General features: G+C 41.8%; 1 protein-coding gene across 2 annotated transcripts in view; it reads left to right on the top strand.

The window, feature by feature from the left end:
• The window catches only part of LOC132887851 (golgin subfamily B member 1-like), a 225383-nt gene that overhangs the window by 180321 nt on the left and 28506 nt on the right, over positions 1 to 16556 (top strand). For both annotated transcript variants that reach the window (XM_060923586.1, XM_060923587.1), the window contains exons 25-27: positions 51 to 203; positions 3225 to 3322; positions 3493 to 3627. In XM_060923586.1, coding sequence (XP_060779569.1) covers positions 51 to 203; positions 3225 to 3322; positions 3493 to 3627 — 386 coding nt within the window. The remainder of the gene's footprint in view (positions 1 to 50; positions 204 to 3224; positions 3323 to 3492; positions 3628 to 16556) is intronic.

Raw genomic sequence — 16556 nt, forward strand, 5'->3', positions numbered from 1 at the left:
AAGTTTTTGAAAACCCCGGTGATCTCATGTTGTATGTGCTTGTGTTGCAGTTGCAGCAGGCTGTAGAGGAGAAAACTGCTGTTTCTGCTCAATTGAGAGCCGTATCTCAGACTCTGAGAGAAACCCAGCTTAGTTTGAGTGAGCTGCAGAACCGCTATTACTGGGTAGCAAATCAACAACAAGTCCAGCACTCACCTGCACAGGTATAAAGTATTTATTTATGCATGCAGGTGTCCTTGTGTGAGCAGTTTTAAACCTTCTTGTATTGTCCATGACAATAAAGTGTTACTTTACCACAGGCATAATGTGGGGGTTCCGTTGCTAACGTTATGGTAAATTTAGGGTTGAGCCTCCAGTTTAAATGCTGCGAGTGACATTTACATCAGTTGATAAGACCAGAGAGACTTATGTTAGTAACATTTGATGATCAAATAGACCCCTTTGCATGTTTGTAAACAAACCGACCGTTGCCAGGATGCGCGCGCAGCCTGGACCCAGAAACAATGGCGCTGCCCATAGACCGGCATTATGAGCTGTCGGATTATGCCAAACAATTGTCGTTACAAGATCGAGAATGCTACAAAAAGACGTCGAGAAAGGTGGCTTTTGAACCTCTCAGTGAAATCGAGGGGAGCCGAGTCGAAGCATGCTCAAGTTTGCAGTGATTACTTGGTGAACGGTTTGTATATCCCTCTCAGCTACGTCCTTAGTGTTTTCCAAGTACTTTTCTTGCTACATGTCGTTATTTTACGGTGCTTTTTTTAGTCATGAAGCACTAAAGTCCCCAGCTGTTTCTTTGTTTGCTCCTCACAAAGTCCATATGCATGAAGGTCGCGACAAAATTCTTCCCCAACCATACAGTTACAATGCGCCATGATCACATCTCCGTCTTGTTTAACTAAGATCCAGGTCTTTAAAGGGGTTTCTGATGATCTTTGTGAATGATTTACCTGAGAGATAAGAGCCAACACAAGTGAGAATCAAGCCAACTGTTTGTTTACACTTCAACTTGCAGCACTTCGTTGTAAAGACGTGAACAAAAAGCTTTAAAAAACACTTACAGGCAAAAACAATACAGGATTCATTCGGCAGCGATTTGATACCGAGGTCCTTTACCCAGCCACATACAGAAAAGTTGTAAGCCTCCATACTCTTCCATCTGTTTTGCGGTGAAGGACGTCTGCCACACCAGGTAGTTCGAGATGTCGGGGAACTCGACTGAAAGGTAATTTTCGAGATCGTATGACAAATCGTTCTTTCCCAGACTGTCGGGGTCGATTCCATTGCACATAGCAATCTTCTGAATATATCTAAAGCGAGCAGTGGCTTCTAGATTATGAGCGTACTCTGATAAGTTATCGCTAGTTGTTTACACTACAGCAGCCGTTTAGACCACCAGCTATTTCAAAATACTTATTTAACTGAAGTAACTTCACAAACTCATCAACACAAAAAAATCGCTTACATTGTAAATGTCATCATCATCGCAGCATACTCTGATCAGAGCGTAGCTTCTCTTACGGCATTGTGGTAAAAACGTCTATTCTGAGCAACCCTAGTTGCCTTTTCCATAGACCCAAAAACCTCTTTCATAGTTCTATCCCATCTACATCTTGGCCTTCCTCTGCTACGCTTCCCCGGAATGTGTGCCTCAAGAACTCGCTTCTCCATCCCATCATGCCTCACTATGTGACCAAAGTATTTCAGCTTCTGTCTCTGAACATATTGTAGCAGCCAGTCACTGGTTACTTGTAGCTCCTTCCTGATGTCTTCATTTGTGCGCCTTTCCACCCAGGGGACTCTCAAAATCCTGCGGTAGCATTTGTTTTCAAAAGATGTGATTCTTTGCTCATCTGTCTTCCGAAGGACCCAAGCCTCACAAGCATAAGTTGCTATTGGGAAGATGCAGGCTCTGAAAACTCTGAGCTTTGTCTCCTTATCCTGTCCTGTCCATAACTTCTTCATCCCATTCAAGGCTTTCAAACCCATGGCCAATCTACTCTTGATTTCCTTGCTGACATCACCATCATTCTGGATTCTTGCACCAAGATATTTGAAATTATCAACTTCCTCTAATATTGATCCATCAACACTAACACTTTCATCATCCCTGTCATCCTTACTGGCCACTGCCATAATATTTGTATTGTTACAAGTGTCTTGTTACAATTTATATGCATTGTAAATGTAATGCGTATAAATATCTCATCTAATAAAATAAATTGTAACAAGACTGTTTTTCAACATTTCAGTTCCCATTTTGTCCATTTGTTACAGGAGCTTATATCCAGGATGCTTTCTCTGAAAATATGATTTTTTTATTTTTTTTTTTGGTATACTGATACAGGGTGTTGGATCAGTGCCATCTTTACATCTTACCCATTATGAAATTCTTTAAGGTGTCAATGTGTGTGGGCTTTGTTTTTGGAAGTAGATATGGTTTAGAGACAGGTAGGGTGTTTACATTTCAAAGAGCAGGATAATGTTAAAACCAGTTGAGAATTCCAACTGGATAACACCGAGATGACAGCAGAGCCATTGTGAAAATGAACCTGTGTATAGTCTCGTACTGTTGTTTGCCTTTTGAATGAAAATTTTCAGTGCTCTTGTGTCCCTTTTTACATTTTGGGGTAGCAGACTTTAAAATGTAACTTGTGGTTGAGCATACACCATTTTAATTCAGGAAACTCACAAAGTTCAAATTGTGAAGGCTTTTCCCAGACCACCACACATTTGTGTGAGGCCACAAGAATGACTACAAAGTTAAGAGCTTGAACAGATGCAACATTAAGGAAAAACCCGATTATTACAAGAGAGAACACTCTTTTAGGGGGCGGCACGGTGGTGTAGTGGTTAGCGCTGTCGCCTCACAGCAAGAAGGTCCGGGTTCGAGCCCCGTGGCCAATGAGGGCCCTTCTGTGCGGAGTTTGCATGTTCTTCCCGTGTCCGCATGGGTTTCCTCCACAGTCCAAAGACATGCAGGTTAGGTTAACTGGTGACTCTAAATTGACCGTAGGTGTGAATGTGAGTGTGAATGGTTGTCTGTGTCTATGTGTCAGCCCTGTGATGACCTGGCGACTTGTCCAGGGTGTACCCCGCCTTTCGCCCGTAGTCAGCTGGGATAGGCTCCAGCTTGCCCGCGACCCTGTAGAACAGGATAAAGCGGCTAGAGATAATGAGATGAGATGAACACACTTTTAACCCGAGAATGCATGTTTTCACAGGGCTCAGTATGTGTGGAAGTTGCTCCTGGAGCTCCTCAGGAAATCAGCAGCGCTGCAGGTGATCTGGATGGATTGGACATCAGAGAACTTAAGAGCAGGTGAAAAGAGTATGAGTGAATGTGGAAACAAGACTAGACAAATCTGCTTTTATCTAGTGGAACTGATGACAGACCATTGATAACCTACTCAAAAGATGCTATATGGAAAATTGTATTTTCTGTATTGAAGATGAAAAAAGGAAAGGTTGAAAAACATCGTCTGTGTTTAGACTGGCAGAAGCAGAGCTCCAGCTTGACTCTACCCAGCAAAATGTGTCTCTGCTCAACGACAGACTGGAGGAAGAACAAGTGCGGAGACAAGCAGTGGAAGAAGCACTGGGATTGGCTGAGCAGAGGATTAAGAGGTAATAGGGCAGATATGTTCACCAACATGGATGCTCTCTTATTCAATATAAAGTGTACTAATTTCAGGATCTGCCATTTTCATGGATGCAAACGGCGCGCCTTTTGGCGGATGCCGCCTTTTTCACGGCTGTCTGGGGGACTTGTATGAATCGTGCAGATCCAATGGGTTTTTTTTTTTTTTTGGGGCGTTGGAGTGTCTGATTATAATTTCATCAAAGTAAATTCTGTATTAAAATTACTAAATAAGCAAATGCCATTACAGTCCATGAAACATAGGAAGAATAAGTATGAGAAGAAAACAGTAAATCAGAAAGCTGCGCACGTAAAGCCAATTACGTAACTTACGTTGGACTGATGGAAATCCGCAGCCAGCAGCAGATAATGGCGCGCAGCCAATTGGCTTTACGTGCGCAGCTTTCTGATTTACTGTTTTCTTCTCATACTTATTCTTCCTATGTTTCATGGACTGTAATGGCATTTGCTTATTTAGTAATTTTAATACAGAATTTACTTTGATGAAATTATAATCAGACACTCCAACGCCCCCCCCCCCCCCCCAAAAAAAAAAAAAAAACACTCATCGGATCTGCACGATTCACGCAAGTCCCCCAGACAGCCGTGAAAAAGGCGGCATCTGCCAAAAGGCACGCCGTTTGCATCCATGCATTTTATAGTGGTGTCTGAAACACAGTGGATAATATGCAGTGCACTATTTCTATCCTACAGTGCACTGGAACACGTAGTATGTGAAGAGCGTAGCCTAGTGTCCAATGTATTGAGAACTGGTTTTGCAGAGCATTATCTATCCCAATATCTGTCACACGTCCACACATTGACCACACCTGTACATCTTTTCAGTCATGCAATTAACCAATCACCTGATCAACATAGGCCATGGAGATGCAGGTCAAGGGCTAATGTTCACACTAAACATCAGGACAGGGGGGAAAAGTGTGATCTCAGTAACTTTGACCATGGCGTAGTTTTAGTCCCGGTCAGTAGGTTTGGAACATTTGACAGTATTGGGAATCGCATGTGGATTCCAAATATCACAGTGGCCCTTAAGTTGGACAATTTAAATGTTTGTCAGAGACTGCAGCTTTAAGATCAACAGAAATAAATTGTGTTGTATCTTGGTATATGGGATAATTTTCACCTGTTTTGTAGTTCTAAACCTTAACAGCTTTAATAACCTGTTGTCTGACTTTGGAGCAGAGCAACAAAATATCATTTTCTAATTTATCTTGGCTTCCCTTGCTTGCCAGACAGATAAGGCCATGAATGTCTTTGTTCACAAGACATGAACATGGGTTTAAATTAAGAACATAAATCAATGTGGTGTTTATCAGGGCTGCTTCATTACACAAGAATTCATTTTGCAGAGACTCAGATTGTTGGCGCGCCCGCGTCTAAGACGCACTATTTCGAATAATGAACGCATTGTTGAGAGGGGCAGGGGCCAATATGGACGTGAGCATTTTATACCCTATTTGGAACGTTTCGTGGCATATTACAGACCCTCCAGGATTTCGCAATGTTGCGATTTGGAACTTCAACGCAAATTCAACCAATCCCCGCGAATTCAGGGCAGTGTTGCAATTATATCCAATCACCGCAACTTTCCTGCAAATTTGACCAATCGTTGGCGTCATCTTGAGGTGACGTCGACAAACTACCTTCCGCCTTACTTCCAGTGTTGCCAGATTGGGCGGTTTCCCTCCCAGTTGGGGAGAATTTTGGCTGAATTTGAACATATTTTGGGCTGGAAAACGTCAGCAGTATCTGGCAACACTGCTTACTTCCGTGTATACATTCAAGAGAAGCAGCCTGTGCGAGTCAGTGTTTATATAGGCTTAAATTCTGTTACTGAAAGTGTGTTATGTTTACAGTGAAGGACTGTGTGCACTTTACTTTCTTCTATGAAGCCTGAGCCATTTATTTTATTAGTTTATAATTATTGTTTAATTTAGTCTTCAGGAGAGACTGCCTGCACACAGTACTAGTATTAATAGTTAATTTTTTTTACATGAAAGCTGAGGCATTTATATTATATTTTAAGGTAACTTAATGTTGTGCTGTAAGGTTCTGCGCACTTTAACTTTTGAACCAACAGGTGCATTTGGATAAGTAAAGCCTATTTTTCTGCATTTTTGTAGTCCTGGTAATCTTTTATATTGGTAAAGTTGTTTATAGGACCATTTCTCAGTGTGTTTGTTTTTTTAATCAATAGTTTTTCAGTAATAACTTAATATTTAACATATCACTCAATTTTAATCACAAGAGAAAATCGCAACAGTTTCTCGCAACTTGCACTTCCTCCCGCAATGTAATCGCAACAAAAACCTAAAAAACACTGCCACTTTCATCGCAATTTTTTGGACACCCCCCCCCCCCCCCCCCCCCCCCCCCCCATCAGACACTTTAGCCCGCAACAATCACAAAAAAGGCCCGCGGAATCCTGGGGGGACTGCTATTACTTGACTTCATGGTCTCAATATCGAAAATCTTGCACAAACATGCAACTTCCAACATAATTATCTGGATATTCAACAGATTTCAGCATCGGATGAATTTGTTTTGACCGCTGCCATATTGAATATACGTCGGACCCGTTCATGTATTTACACCGCCCCATTTGTAGCGTCCCAAGCGAGTAAAACCTGATCCAAGTCTTTCGCTAGGTGACGTCTTACGATCTATGTACGAATATTCGAAAGAGACAAGAAAAGATGGATAAGAAAAAAAAGAAAAATGCATCTATTTTGTCATTCTTCGGCAGAAAGAGAGTACATTCACCTGAAAAAACTGATACCCCTGATACCCAAGGTAATTAGTCATACTAGATTTACAACGACAACTACTACTGCATCATCAACTACTACAACAGCAACCACTACTACTACTACTACTACCACCACCACCACTGGTGACTACTACTATTATAGACCTACACCAAACTGAAAACAAGTTAATAAAATAAATTATAATTTACAAGGAGGAGATAATATAGATGTGATATATAGTGGCCTGTGGTTGAATTCCAAAATATTGCCACTGATTAAACAATATCTCAATATATTTGGCTGAAGCATTGATTTTTGTCATCTACATTGCTTCATATGGCTTCTAATACCAAAAAAAAAAACAGAATTGAGAAGAAAAAAACAGCCCCTGGGCTGCCCCAGCTGTTCATTGGGCTCGCTTCGCTCACTAGGTTCGCTTCAACTGAAGGATAATCACTGCGCCCCCCCCCCCCCATTGTAGAAATGGGCCCCTGTTTTTTTTCCCAGGAGGGGCCCTGTGGGCCCCTTGACCTGCAAAACAATCTGAGTCTCTGATTTTGTCTTTGCTGATGGTGTCATGGAAGTCTGTAACTCAAAAGTAGCCAAAAAATGTACTTGGATGAAAGAAGCTGCCTTAAATGATTTTACTGTACAGAACCAATTCAAGCATGAGTGTATCCCGGGAAGCACTGAGGGTCTTAATAGCCCCCGAGCATAACTACGTCATCACTTGTTTACCACGGTGCATTACGGGGGAATCATTGGGGTTGGCAGTTGAGCGATATAGTGGATGTCAGATTAATTTTACGTGAGAGTGATGTGAGAGGAGCGATTTTGCCATGCTCTGTCATGGAAGACAATGAAATTGGTGATTTACAAAGGTGGATAACATGTCGAGGGTTTACAGCAGGAAAATCGGACTCCAAATCAGGCTTGATAAGAAGGTTTTTTTTTTTTTTAAATATAAACACCCCCCCCAGACTATATGCCCCAGGATCACAAAGCAATCTTAGACTTAAGTCTACATTTGTTTCTTTTAATCTTCAGTTATTCCTTACCATTTTCTAAGAAGCTTTGTTCTAATGAAATCTTAGTCTTGTACTTAATCTTGATCCAGCACAATGAAAGTCACAGATGCAGTAAGGGAAACTATTATCAGAGGCGGCGGCAGGAAGTTTTGGATGGGGGAGACGATGTGTCGTGCACCAAAGGCATGCCAAATCTAGGGGAGTCCAGGGGCATGCCCTCCCTGGGAAATTTTGGAATTTTTAACCCTCTAAAATGCTATTTCCAGCATTTTGAGAGGCAAATTTTGGTGGAGTAAAGCTAAGTTTAATGTCTCCTATTAGAGTACATTTCGTCCATGTATTTTTTTCTATATGAAACAGAACCAATGATACTATAACGTAATCGCGTCTACTTAGTATCGTTGAGAGGATAACGCCCTCTTACCATGGGTTTGGTCAGGACAGCAAGCAAATTCATGTAGATCTAGAGCAGCATCAAGTTTTTCCTTCCCATGCCATGTGGCACATAGGGCGGCGCCGATCTCCATTTCCATAGCCCTCAGCCTCTCGCCTATTACATAGCTAGGGTTACAGTGGGGGGGCTAGTCCTCTGATAACCATGAGAGTTTGACTCCCCACTCGCATCTGTATTGCAGCGTGCCTTGCCAGACAACAGTGGGTACCATTTTTATGATGGTCTTTGGTATGACCCGACTGTGAGTAGAACTCTCGATCTCCCGATCGCAAGGCGGACACGCTAACCACTCGGCCAACTCATGGTCATCAAGTTTTTGGGTGCCCAAAACTGCTTGTATGCCTCGTGAACGCTATCTAGCCATCCGGACAGGACACGAGTTATCACTCAGATACAAATGTAGTGACACTGTCATAGCCTCGCTGTCACAGGGTCCCCGCTTTGGCGCAAGTACCCAAGGAGACCAAACATGTCTAGATAGTTGCCACAGCAATGGGTTAATTAGTCCACAGAATATTCATAAATCAGCTTGTCTACTAAAAGTGATGGGTTTTGCAATTCTGCGTAAGCCAAATAAGGAAAATCCCGGAAAGTGGAGGCAATTGGTGATGTCAGGGCCAGGCTAATTTGCATCAGTTTTGGTGTGATTGGGTGCTACCAACCTACAGTACAAAGGGATGCTGCTAGGATGAAGGGATGCAGCGGGATTTAATAAGGGAAAACAAAGGTGCTCAACTGACGGTTTATTCACACAACTCTCTCCTTTTCTTCCTTGTAAATGGTCAAAGGACTCCCATCGTAACTTGAGGGGGGGCACAACCCCCCAACATAATTTGGGGGGGGTCGCCGCCCCGCCACCCCTCTGCCGCCACCACTGATTATGAAAAATCAACTTTTGACTTAAGTCTAAGATTGCTTCATGATCCCGGGCCTAGATGAACAGCATCAAAACATTTATAAATGAGTGATTTAGTTAAATAAAACTTGATATTAGGAAATATTAAAAAAACAAATCTTTGGAAACCCGCTGATCTGCCATGCCATGTTCAGTATAAATGCATTTTCTTCAATAAATGCCGTTAGTGAGGCACACTGAACATTATACATACCTGAAAGAGAACCCTTCATGGTTTGGGAGTTTTATCGGTCCGACAGGCTCGTTCGACTGCCGAGTGCTTCAGCACGTTGAGAGGCAAAGGCTGAAGAATGTTTCTTTGTTTTACAGGCTTTGGAATATTGCTAGTTTCAGACGATGAACAGTGTCGATTGTTATAATCTTCTATAACTGAAGGCTGTTCCGCAGACCATGGAAATATTGCTGGGTCACAGTTTAAGTCCGTCTTTTTCCCCACCAGAGAAACGTAAGCTTCAAACACTTGTCCATTTCGATTCAGTTCAAAGGGTTTTGTTGCGGATTAAACTTGCCCATTTCTTTCTTCTTCTCGACTGGCAGCTATTAAAAGCTCAAATTAGGTGCTCTCTTTGTTGTGGAGACACAGTAAGGCACGCAGCAATTCACTTTAGGCATGGTTAAAACCGGTTAGACAGAACAATGCAGTGTTTAACAAAGATGAAAGTAAACAATATAGCGGAGCTGACCCCGTTATCGCCCATAATACATTGCGGTAAACAAGCGATGACGTAGTTATGGGTTAGGGTTATTCTTGTTAACAGTTTTTAAGTCGGGTCCCTTTTTGGAAGCCCCCCCGATCCGGCCAAAAGAAAATGGCGGGTCCTATTAAAATCATTGTAATAGGACTTTCTTTGTTTGAAGCACCGACTTCTGATTGACTAAAACATTTCTTTTGAAAAATAGCGGGAAAACAGGCATACTAGAGTCTTTGTTAAAAACTCTCATGTCCATAATTATAAAACGAGTAAAGAACAATATTCATATGGTGAAAACGAGCTCAAAATCAGGACACAGGACTTTTGCTTTTTCAGCTGCCATGTTACATCATTCTCTGCCCAACTATGTTAAGAACTCTGAGACTACTAAGAATTTTAGAATTAACTACTGAACACACTTTTAAGATACAAATTTTATTCATTATTAAAGGGATCCTCCAGCGGATTTACTCTTAAACTTATGTTAAGTAAAAGTATTCGTAGATTTTAATGGTCAAACATTCATTTTCAGAGACCAAATAGTGTTCTAGGAAAATGAATTATTAAAATACCAGATGGGCCTCCTGCGGAAGTGACATATGCAATGACGTGGCTTAGTGGAAGCTTGGAGCAACTCGGCTGTTTATATCCTCTGCGTACATCATGGTTTTGCTAGTAGAGTTCGAACGAATCATCTAATGAGATGCTTTCATCTCCCAACAAAGAACACTGGATAATCTTGTCTTCGAAGACAGCTGTCTCTGTCTGGATTTCAACACTGACTGGTTCATCTATTTGTACAGTAATATCCCTCTTTCTGGTCAATTCACCTTCCTAGCACAAAAATAAAAAACCCTTGAAACTACCATGAAATAAAACTTCGGAGAAACTACCATGAAATAAAACTTCGGAAATTTCAAATAAGTGAGTTTCATGCAAAACGTTCTGAGTAATTCTCTTATCTGGAGTATAGTAGATTGTACCTGAAGCTCAATCGAATGCTCTGTCTCTTGATCCATCGGTGATTGTCCTTTAACGTCAGTGATTGTTACCCGTATTTTCTTCCAATATGCGCTGAAGAGCCTACAACACATCAGAATACCGATGACAATTCACCAGGTAAGACACCGATAATATACCAGGGATGGATCCAGACCGATGCACCACTGGGCATTTGTTTACTTTACCGCTAGCCGGCTACATGGGCTATAGCCACGCTCAACCAACAGACCAGTGGTTTAGGATCCAACCACCTTTGGTAAGCAGTGATGCCTGTGTTCTCACCTGTTTTCTCACGATGCTTTGTATATTGTGACCTGAGACAAAGAATCTCGATCAAACCAATAAAACGCTCCAGAAAGAGGTCGAAATTCCTCGCAAGTAGCGGGCTGAGCCACGGTCATAGTGGGCCAAGCCTAGGCTGTTTCGAAAGGTCTCGGGGAGAGGGAGGTGCCTGTAAAGTTGGGCGGGTCTAGGACTTTTGGTGGCCGAGTTATGAATTTTTCAATCCCCATGCCCGTGGCTGGAGCCAGGGCTCATATTAAAGTTTTCAGTGAGGTGCGCTCACATGGGGCTTTGGGGACAAATGGCGGGCTGAGCCATGGTGATAGCAGGCCGTGGCTGCCTTCTTTGGAAAGGGCGCAGCATGCTCTACGCACCTATATGAATCCATGGCGATCTGGTAAAATTAGTAAAAATATTTCTGCAAATGTGCATCTGTCAGATTCTTGGGCTGTATCCGTCCCTGTATACTACAAAGAATCGTGGTAGAACAAAGTCGAAACTAACCTCCCAATGTTGTCTCTGTTGCTGCTCAACACTACATCGGCAGACGTTTGGAGCTGAACGATGGGCAAATATTGTTGGCACTGCATCGTCTTTAATCTTTCTTTTTATTCTGGAAGCTCCATTAATCTTGCTTTTAATTCCGTCGATTCATTGGAACAGTGTTTCAAAATGTTCGGTACATAAGTAGGGCACCACAGGCAGATTGTTTTGAGGTCTTCTGATGGCATGAATCCATTTCTTGCGAATAGTCAGACAATTCCAGCCAGGTAAATGGTGAAAAGAGATTTTCTCGTCTTTATTTTTACCATCATTTTAGCATTTATGTGCTGCGCAATGAGGTATACTTGACTTATTTAAAAACCTATAAATTTGGTAAAAATACTTGTAAAACTAGCGAAACCACGATGTAAGCAGAGGCTATGAAGAGCAGAGTTCCTCCAAGCTTGCACTATGCTACGTCATTGCATATGTCACTTCCATGGGAGGCCCATCTGGTATTTTAATAAAAATTAATTTTTCTAGAACACTATTTGGTCTCCAAAAATGAATGTTTGATTGTTGAAATCTATGAATACTTAACCTGTAACCTGTTTTTAATAGTAAATCCGCTGGCGGGTCCCTTTAATCATAACATGTTTGTCTCACTACTGTATTCTTCGTTTGCAACCACATGACCAAAACTGCTTGCGTCATTGACGGCCACCATGTTGGAGGATATACAATATACATGCATACACACAGTGGTAAGATATACAGTGGGGAAAATAAGTATTTGATACACTGCCGAATTTGCAAGTTTTCCCACTTACAAAGAATGGAGAGGTCTGTAATTTTTATCGTGGGTACACTTCAACTGTGAAAGACAGAATCTTAAAAAAAAAAAAATCCAGAAAATCACATTGTATGATTTTTAAATAATTAATTTGCATTTTATTGCATGAAATAAGTATTTGATACAATAGAAAAACAGAACTTAATATTTGGTACAGAAACCTTTGTTTACAATTACAGAGGTCAGATGTTTCCTGTAGTTCTTGACCAGGTTTGCACACATTGCAGCAGGGATTTTGGCCCACTCCTCCATACAGATCTTCCAGGTTTCAGGGCTGTCACTGGGCAACACGGAGTTTCAGCTCCCTCCAAAGATTTTCTATTGGGTTCAGGTCTGGAGACTGGCTAAGCCACTCCAGGACCTTGAAATGCTTCTTACAGAGCCACTCCTTAGTTGCCCTGGCTGTGTTTCGGGTCATTGTCATGCTGGAAGACCCAGCCACGACCCATCTTCAGTGCTCTTACTGAGAGAAGGAGATTGTTGCCCAAAATCTCACGATACATGGCCCCATCCATCCTCCCCTCAAAACAGTGCAGTCGTCCCGTCCCCTTTATAAAGCACCCCCAAAGTATGATGTTTCCACCCCCATGCTTCACGGTTGGGATGGTGTTCTTGGGGTTGTACTCATCCTTCTTCTTCCTCCAAACACGGCGAGTGGAGTTTATACCAAAAAGCTCTATTTTGGTCTCATCTGACCACATGACCTTCTCCCATGCCTCCTCTGGGTCATCCAGATGGTCGTTGGCAAACTTCAGACGGGCCTGGACATGTGCTGGCTTGAGCAGGGGGGCCTTGCGCGCGCTGCAGGATTTTAATCCATGACGGCGTAGTGTATTACTAATGGTAATCTTTGAGACTGTGGTCCCAGCTCTCTTCAGGTCATTGACCAGGTCCTCCCGTGTAGTTCTGGGCTGATCTCTCACCTCTCTCATGATCATTGATACCCAACGAGGCGAGATCTTGCATGGAGCCCCAGACCGAGGGAGATTGACAGTCATCTTGAGTTTCTTCTATTTTCTAATTATTACGCCAACAGTTGTTGCCTTCTCACCAAGCTGCTTGCCTATTGTCCTGTAGCCCATCCCAGCCTCGTGCAGGTCTACAGTTTTGTCCCTGGTGTCCTTAGACAGCTCTTTGGTCTTGGCCATGGTGGAGAGGTTGGAGTCTGATTGATTGAGTGTGTGGACAGGTGTCTTTATACAGGTAACAAGTTCAGATAGGGGCAGTTAATACAGGTAATGAGTGGAGAATAGGAGGGCTTCTTAAAGAAAAACTAACAGGTCTGTAAGAGCCAGAATTATTGCTGGTTGGTAGGTGATCAAATACTTATTTCATGCAATAAAATGCAAATTAATTATTTAAAAATCATACAGTGTGATTTTCTGGATTTTTTTTTTTTTTTTTAGATTGTGTCTCACAGTTGAAGTGTACCTACGATAAAAATTACAGACCTCTCCATTCTTTGTAAGTGGGAAAACTTGCAAAATTGTCAGTGTAATACTTATTTTCCCCACTGTACAGTGGTAAGAGTACAGATCGGAAGGTAAAGAGGAGTTACATTTCGAAGCTTGTAGTCATTTCTCAAAATGTCTTAAAAACAATCATTTTGACTGCTTCAGAAGATAGTTATCTAACATGCTATATAACATTTAATTATAAAAGAGCACTCACTGGGCGAGGAGGCTGCAGTATTTGAGGTAGGGGATTGACATGAATCTTGTTCGATTGACTCTGTGATCGTTTGGGAAGATTCTTCAATAATTTTGCATTGCTTTCTGCACTCTGTAAGCCTAGAATTTCGAGCTACCGCTTTAGCACCATCTTTGATTTTGTTGTGGCCCATATTTTGTGTTGGAGCCCAGTCTGGATCCGTAAAATTGTAGAGATCAGCTTGGTTTCCCTAATGGGAAGAAAAAGCAAAATAAAAGCAGTGTCATCAAAAATTATATACAGCTCTTTTTAAAATGAAATAATCATAGAAGCCTTTGATTGTCGGATCACACACTCGATGATCATGGCTTTGTCACGTTTGACAGCGGTGAGTTTCTGCACGACCAGGCTATTAAATGATCCAATATTTCTTATATATTGTGATATTTTCATTAATAACTAGTTTGTAGCAATCTCTGTTAATAAAATGTTCACTGCAGACTCGTGTGGTTTTTGCTTTCTCATTGCTCAGATCAGCCCGGTTTATGTTGGACAGCCATTGACGTCTACGCTCCGTGGAAAACATGCTTGTTTTTTCTCCTTGATTGTTTATAATTGCTGAAATTTGAAAGAACTTATAAGTCCCCTTGGCTCGAATAGAGTTGTGCCCGCATCCAATTACAGCACAAAGAGTAGGCATAGCGGAGAAACAAAAGGAATTCTTGAGCATAACAACCTCTCGAACATATCTTCTATAGCAAATGTGCACCGCATGAGTTTGTGTATATCCTCCAACATGGCCCACTTTCAGTTCAAAGCCTCGTGCATAATTAGCTATGACGTCACATGCAAACGAAGAATATTACTTATTTTATGTTAGTTATATATACAGTATTTTTCAAATTTAATGATGTAAATGATTAGCATAAGGTTATACACATCTCCAATGGAAATCGACATTAATAAAGCTATATATCTATCCAGCACTTACCATATGGCCTAAGGGTTTTACTACTTAATGACGAGGCTGTTTGTGTCACACGAAATGCCTTTACAATGATAATGAGTTGGGGGAGAATAGAGATCTTGCAGTCACGTGACCGGAAAGTACACAACCGCCATCTTGTCGGTCAAAAACACCGCTGAATACTGCTGCACTCGTGTACAGAATGGATCAATTTCAACCGACAGACCACACGGCTCATTTTTCTAATGAACAGATAACTAGATATATGTCTAAAATAAACGATCTACAGATTTGTGACCCTTATGGCTTACCGGACGGAGTTTTCACGACCGGATTTTGAACTGTCAGCGGAATACCCAGACGTGTATAATTACCTCATTAACTTTCCCTCGCTGTTCAGTGGTGAAGCACTGCGTGCTTATAAATCTCTGGACAGTTATCTCTACAGAAATTCAGGATTTGTCAGCGACTCAGATGTGGCATCTTGTAAACAAGAATCCTCATTGGATGGGTAATTCCAAATCGTCCGTGTTGTTTACATGGATCTGGCGTTGGAGAGGTAGAGGCTTGGCAGTGGAGATTTGAGTGGCTGTTTTCTGAGCTTAGTCAACAGGCCGGCTCTGCAGCCTCGCTTTTGCTTCCGCTCCCGGCACCGCCTCCTTCGCTTTGCTTCCGATAACAATCCACGGAGACCCCGCTGGTCTCGCTATCTCGTCCGGAATGTTTTTTTTTTTTTCTCGTCCGGAATGTTGTGCATGCGATGGAAATCGCTACAAACCGTCATTTTCTGCTGGAAACCAATGTCCAGTAAGTCCATACGGTTGTAGTGGATATTGAAGTCCGGTACAGACGAACAACACGCAAAAATACACACAAAAAACATTAAAAATGTGCACAGGTAGGGAGAGCTTGTAGCCGCAGCCGTTGTAGTAGAATTGTATATAGTAGGGTTTTCCAGAAGAAAAGGTAGAAGTAAAAGCAGAAGTAGACCCAGAAGTAGAAGTAGAAGGCGGAATATGGCGTTTGACCGACAAGATGGCGTCTGTCACAATCTGGATCGGCTGTGACGTCACATGCAAGTGCTCCATACAAGGTAGTGATCACATATACATGAGGTCCTCTAAACATTTAAACTCAGTGTACTTGGGCTCATCTTAAAGGAGCATGATGTTAAAATACTTCCCAAGTATACAGTTGTGCTCATAAGTTTACATACCCTGGCAGAATCTATGATTCTTTGACCATTTTTTAGAGAATATGAATGATAACACAAAAACATCTTTTCCACTCATGCTTAGTGGTTGGGTGAAACCATTTATTGTCAAATGACTGTGTTTTCTCTTTTTAAATCATAATGACAACAGAAACTACCCAAATGACCCTGATCAAAAGTTCACATACCCTGGTGATTTTGACATGCACAGAAGTTGACACAAATGGGTTTGAATGGCTACTAAAGGTAACATCCTCACCTGTGATCTGTTTGCTTGTAATCAGTGTGTGTGCATAAAAGCTGAGTGAGTTTCTGGGATCCAGACAGACTCTCGCATCTTTCATCCAGCCACTGATGGTTCTGGATTCTGAGTCATCGGGAAAGCAAAAGAATTGTCAACGGATCTACGGAAAAAGGTAGTTGAACTGTATAAAACAGGAAAGGGATACAAAAAGATATCCAAGGAATTGATAATGCCAGTCAGCAGTGTTCAAACTGTGATTAACAAATGGAAAATCAGGGGCTCTGTTAAAACCAAGCAAATGCCACAAAGTGTCTCGCCTACAATACACCAAACAGCACAGAGACAAGCCTCAAAACTTCTG

This window comes from Neoarius graeffei, chromosome 6, assembly GCF_027579695.1.
Source record: "Neoarius graeffei isolate fNeoGra1 chromosome 6, fNeoGra1.pri, whole genome shotgun sequence".
Taxonomy (NCBI): Eukaryota; Metazoa; Chordata; class Actinopteri; order Siluriformes; family Ariidae; genus Neoarius; species Neoarius graeffei.